This window comes from Coloeus monedula (assembly GCF_965178545.1).
Source record: "Coloeus monedula genome assembly, chromosome: 4".
In the NCBI taxonomy this organism is placed as follows: Eukaryota; Metazoa; Chordata; class Aves; order Passeriformes; family Corvidae; genus Coloeus; species Coloeus monedula.
The window spans coordinates 15,612,031-15,617,349 of record NC_138784.1 but is presented as its reverse complement, the minus strand read 5'-3'; the positions used below and the strand labels follow the sequence as shown (position 1 = coordinate 15,617,349).

The window sequence follows — 5,319 nt, the reverse complement described above, 5'->3', positions numbered from 1 at the left end:
CTAACTTTCCTCTTTCCCCTGCTGTCAAGGAGCGGCATCCTGGGTATCTCAGCCACTTCCCTGCCTCCCACAACAGGGAAAGTCTATCTTGGCAAGCATCAGCAAGAGTGGTAACTGCTGTGTGTTCCTACCCATCCCTTTTACTCACACGTTTGTTGATGCAAGTGTCCGTAAATTAAACATGAATATTCCATGAGCAAGCCAACAGTTCGGAATCAGACCAACTGGTCCATGCAAACCTATTTGTCTGCAGCTTATGTGTGCCATATTATTAACCAAGCATACACCACGGAAAAAGTGTAATAAAATAAAATCACTTGTTAAATCCACTCATTTAGGACATCCATCAACCCATGCTAGTTCACTTTTTGTTAATTATGCTCTTCTATTTTTCGTTCTTGGTCTAAAAAAAGTACCTTTTTTTCTTATTCCCTGGTAACTGAAAATGTTGGTCTAGTTGGAAAAACAAAAATTGGGGATTTTTTTTTTCCGAGAGCTTGCTGAGCTTGCCTGATCAATGGCTCTGATAAAGAGCTATGTGCAACAAGCAGCGTGTGTTAAAATGTTAGCCTCAATTAGCTTCACTGAGTGGTTTTTTAGTAGTCTGTTGCCCTTTAGAATAATTTTTGTCCTACATAAATAGGATCTGTGCAGGGTTTTGAAACTTTAAGCATGCAAAATAGAACGAAGAGTACAAGGGAGAGCTACAGTAAAAAACCACCAGCAGCAGAAATTATCTCCTCTCAAACTTTATAGGAAAATGAAGAATTTTGTTTATGTACATATATATTTTTTATATAAAAAACTCATACAAGCACACATTCCCCCCCCAACTTTTCTTATTATCACTGTCCTTTAAAATGAGATGCAAATGAATGCAAATTGCTGTTGTCTTCTAAGCACAGTAAAATAAACAGAGCAAACAAATTATCAGAGCCTGTAAATGTTGCCTGCACAATAAGAACAAATACATTTGTCAATAAATACAATTTTTTTTTTTTAGCTACACAATGGTCACAACAGGAAATTTTAATGTCTCTATTTGAAGGTATTTATCCATTTTAACCAATTCAGACACACCTTGGGAGGTGGATTCTTGTGAAACAGGTGATGTGAGGGTTTGATTTTCGGAACTAGGATGGTTCCATTGTTTGTTGGGATTGCTTAAGATGCCACTGACTGAGTTTTGTTCCTTAACTGGAGAAGGTCAAAATGTTTGGGAGGTGGGAAAAGTGGTGGTGACCCCAAGACAAAAACATGTAAGAAAATTGAGAATTCATTTTGCCAGCACATTTGGAAACTGTATAAATCCTGCTCCTAAATTTGTTTTATATCGTCTCTCACACTGGCCAAATTTGATTGCTGAACAAAATTTTGCAGATCAGAGAAGGATGAAAGCATAAAGCTGTCAGCAGTGTTTGCTCCCAGAAGCCTAAGTTCAGCACCACTGGAGTCTGGATCAGACTTTTCAAAACACAGGGAGGTTCCTCCACCAACTTCAGTGCGTTTGAGGTCAAATCTTTCTGGAATACAGACGTTAGAGACTGCCCAATTAAATACAAATGATCTTCCTTGGGGCAGCTCCACAAATCTGCTATTTACATAACATGGCAAAGGCTGAGCTAGTTTTGCTTATCTGCATCAGCAGATTGCCCCTTCGTCCTGACAGAAAAGTGCTTGACAAAAGCCAGTGTGAAATAAAAGCCACTTAAACCCAATTATGTGTTCAAGAAGATAACTGGAACAGTGAGGCTGAAGAAACAGTCCCCAAAACTAAAATAATTAATTGGGAAGGTAATTTGTACTCACAAGAAGTCTGATAAGCCCAAACACATATTGGCATTTACAGACTCAAGAGTTCAGGTGGTATTTGTCTCTCCCGTGACCAGACATTAAAATTACACCTCCAAGCTCACAAATTAGAGAAAGCTGGTGTTAAAAAATAACTACATTATGTATAGGATAAAAATAAATTAATGCTGTGCCAATTCAGTTTGGTCTCCAGTGTGATGTCTGAATGGAAACTTAAGACAGGCATTTAAAAAAGCAAAGTTGTGCAGACTTCCCTCCTTGTGTGCTTCTTGTACAGCCTTTGGTGTGAACATGTGTTGATCAATAACTGGTCTGGCTGAGGTGCTAGCACAGGATAAATTATTATGCTTACTGTAGTTAACTGTATTTCAATATTGCAATATAAACAACAGTGATAAATGGAAAGGACTTTTCCCAGTTTTTAAGTGCTTGTGAAAATAAGGAACCACTCCCAGCAGCATCCTACAGAAGTTCAGGTGCAGCTTCATCCCAGATTCCTGCATGAGCTCCTAATGCTACAATCTGCTTTGGAAGAAGGTGTGTTTGGAAGTGTCTGCTGTGTTGATAGATGACAATATAATCAATATCTATATGTATCAATCAGTATAAGGTTCTCCTTTACACAGGTCATATGGAACAGTAGCATACCCTGCTGCCTACTAGAGAAGGCAGTAGAGCTGTCTTAGGTGACAATGTGAGATGTAACCAGAAGCATGTATTCTATCACCATCTGTTAGGACCAGGTGGGGCAGGGTTCCTTATCTCTTCCAGGGCACATCCCTGATAACTCCCTCTGGAGGGCTATCTTTCTGCTAATGGGCCATCTTTCTGCTAATGGGCCATCCAGCCTCACTGTGTGACTCATAAATTACATCATCCCATTGTGAGAGGCTCCACCCAGGGGGAGGAACCAAGCATCCCTACCTGGATATAGTCTGAGGTTTGGAACACCACAGGCAGCCCTTTCCTGCTGGATTCCCAGAGGACAAGAGCTGCATAACCACCCCTGGACCTTCAGAGGAAGACCAGACCCTTCTACAGGACCACCACTTCAGAACCACATCTGTCACCCCAAGAGGACTGCAGCCACCACCCTGCCCAGCGGGGTGTCAGGTCATATCGTAACTCTGTCAGGTTAAGCAGTGTTTCTGTATTATTGCCTTGTTCTATATACTAGTAGACAACTGTTATTCCTATTTCTCATCACTTTCCCTGGAAGCCCCTTAATTTCAAAATTATAATAATTTGGAGGGAAGGAGGGTTACATTTTCCATTCCAAGGGAGGCTCCAGCCTTCCTTAGCCTTCCTTTCCTGTCTTTCAAACCAAGACAGATCGTGGTGCCCAGCATGTGGCTCGAGGGCATCGAGAGAGAAGGGTGAAAAAGGAATAACAGTTCCTGGTGCTGTGTCCTCAGCTTGCCATGGCATCAGGCAGTGGGACCAAGAACCTGGACTTCCGCCGGAAGTGGGACAAGGATGAATACGAGAAACTGGCAGAGAAGCGGCTCACAGAGGAGAGAGAAAAGAAAGATGGCAAACCAGCTCAGCCTGTCAAAAGGGATCTTCTGCAGCACCGAGACTACAAAGTGGACCTGGAATCCAAGCTGGGGAAAACCATTGTCATCACCAAAACTACCCCTCAGTCAGGGATGGGAGGGTATTACTGTAATGTATGTGACTGTGTGGTGAAAGATTCCATTAACTTCTTGGATCACATTAATGGCAAAAAACATCAGAGGAATCTGGGCATGTCCATGCGGGTGGAGCATTCCACACTGGACCAGGTGAAGAAATGCTTTGAGGAGAACAAGAAGAAGATGGTGGAGAAGCAGAAAGACTATGACCTTGAGGAGAGGATGAAAGAACTCTGTGAGGAGAAAGAGAAGGCCAAAGCCTACAAGAAGGAGAAGCAGAGAGAGAAGAAGCAGCATGCAGAGGAAGATTTGACCTTTGAAGAGGATGATAAAATTGCAGCTGTGATGGGTTTCTCTGGTTTCAGCTCAACCAAAAAGAACCACTGAGCAGCTCCAGACTCTCTTCTTTCTCTAAACAGTTTGTTTTTGCCCAGGGTACTCTGGATAATTCTTCAAAGACTTGATTGAGGACTTGCATGTAAATCTACCAGTAGAAGTTGGCTGGAAGAGTTGAAAAGCGATTCCATGCTCTACCTCTGTTGCAGATCAAACTCTGCCTCTCATTAGCTTCCTTTCTCCTGTGTCCTAGATCTGGCTGCTCAGCTGCTCTGTGGCCGTGTGTGTGCAGAGAAGTGCTCTGTTTGGTACTTTTTTTGTCAATAAAGTGCAGCCATTATGTATAGGTGGCCTGGTTCAGGATTAATTTAGTCGTCAACCAGGCCCTACTTGTCACCCAGGCTGTGTTTGAGATGCTGGGAGGGATTCAGTTGCTTTTAGGGTCATAATGGAAGGAAATGTGCCGCAGCAAGCAGTGTGAGAGGTGCATCTTTATGGCTTGTGCTGAGCAGAGCTGGTGGCTGCATGGAGTCTGGGTTGCTGAAACTTTCCTGTGTGTTTTATCTGCAAGGGAGACTTCCCTCATTTTCTTTGTGTTTTGTCCCATAATTTCAGTATCTTTAAGGTAGGGGGAAATTTTTTCCCCATTACTGGTCTAGGATAGAGCCAATGTAAGAAAGGTGTGTACAATTTGCCAGAAATAAATGGAACACTTTTTGAGCTCATGATGCCTCTGGTCGTCAGCAACAAGATGCAATGTACCAGTGGGCTTGTGACCAAGGGGTGGACCTTACTATGGACAGCATCTCACAGGTCATCCACAGTTGTGAGACCTGTGCTGCAATCAAACAGGCCAAGCGGGTGAAGCCTCTGTGGTACGGTGGGCGATGGTCAAAGCACAGGTATGGGGAAGCCTGGCAAGTTGACTACATCACCCTTCCCCAAACCCACCAAGGCAAGCACTATGTGTTGACCATGGTGGAAGCAACCACTGGATGGCTGGAGACCTACCCTGTGCCTCATGCTACAGCCCAGAACACCATCCTGGGCCTGGAAAAGCAAGTCCTGTGGAGACATGGCACCCCTGACAGGATCGAGTCAGACTATGGGACTCACTTCAAGAGTAACCTTATAAACACCTGGGCCAGAGAACACGGTATTGAATGGATCTATCATATCCCCTACCATGCATCAGCTGCTGGGAAAGTTGAACACTGCAATGGACTCCTGAAGACCACCCTGAAGGCACATGGCAGGGGGACCTTCAAAAACTGGGAAGTAAATTTAGCAAAGACCACCTGGGTGGCCAATACCTGAGGATCCATCAATCGAGCTGGTCCTGCCCAGTCCAAACCCTTGCACACAGTGGATGGAGATAGAGTCCCTGTGGTGCACATGAGAGGTATTTTAGGAAAAACTGTTTGTATTAGTCCCACCTTAGGCAAAGGCAAACCAATCCATGGGACTGTTTTTGCTCAAGGACCTGGTTACACTTGCAGAAAGATGGGAAAACCCATTGTGTACAACAAGGGGACCT

The 5,319-nt window shown here is 43.8% G+C and overlaps 1 protein-coding gene across 1 annotated transcript; it reads left to right on the top strand.

The window, feature by feature from the left end:
- Positions 1–3,233: 3,233 nt before the first annotated feature.
- LOC309571962 (zinc finger matrin-type protein 2-like) lies at positions 3,234–3,833 on the top strand (the record flags this gene model as incomplete). Its single annotated transcript, XM_082279892.1, has 1 exon — positions 3,234–3,833. One exon carries the CDS (start codon positions 3,234–3,236, stop codon positions 3,831–3,833), a length of 600 nt encoding a protein of 199 aa, XP_082136018.1.
- Between the last annotated feature and the right edge of the window lie 1,486 nt (positions 3,834–5,319).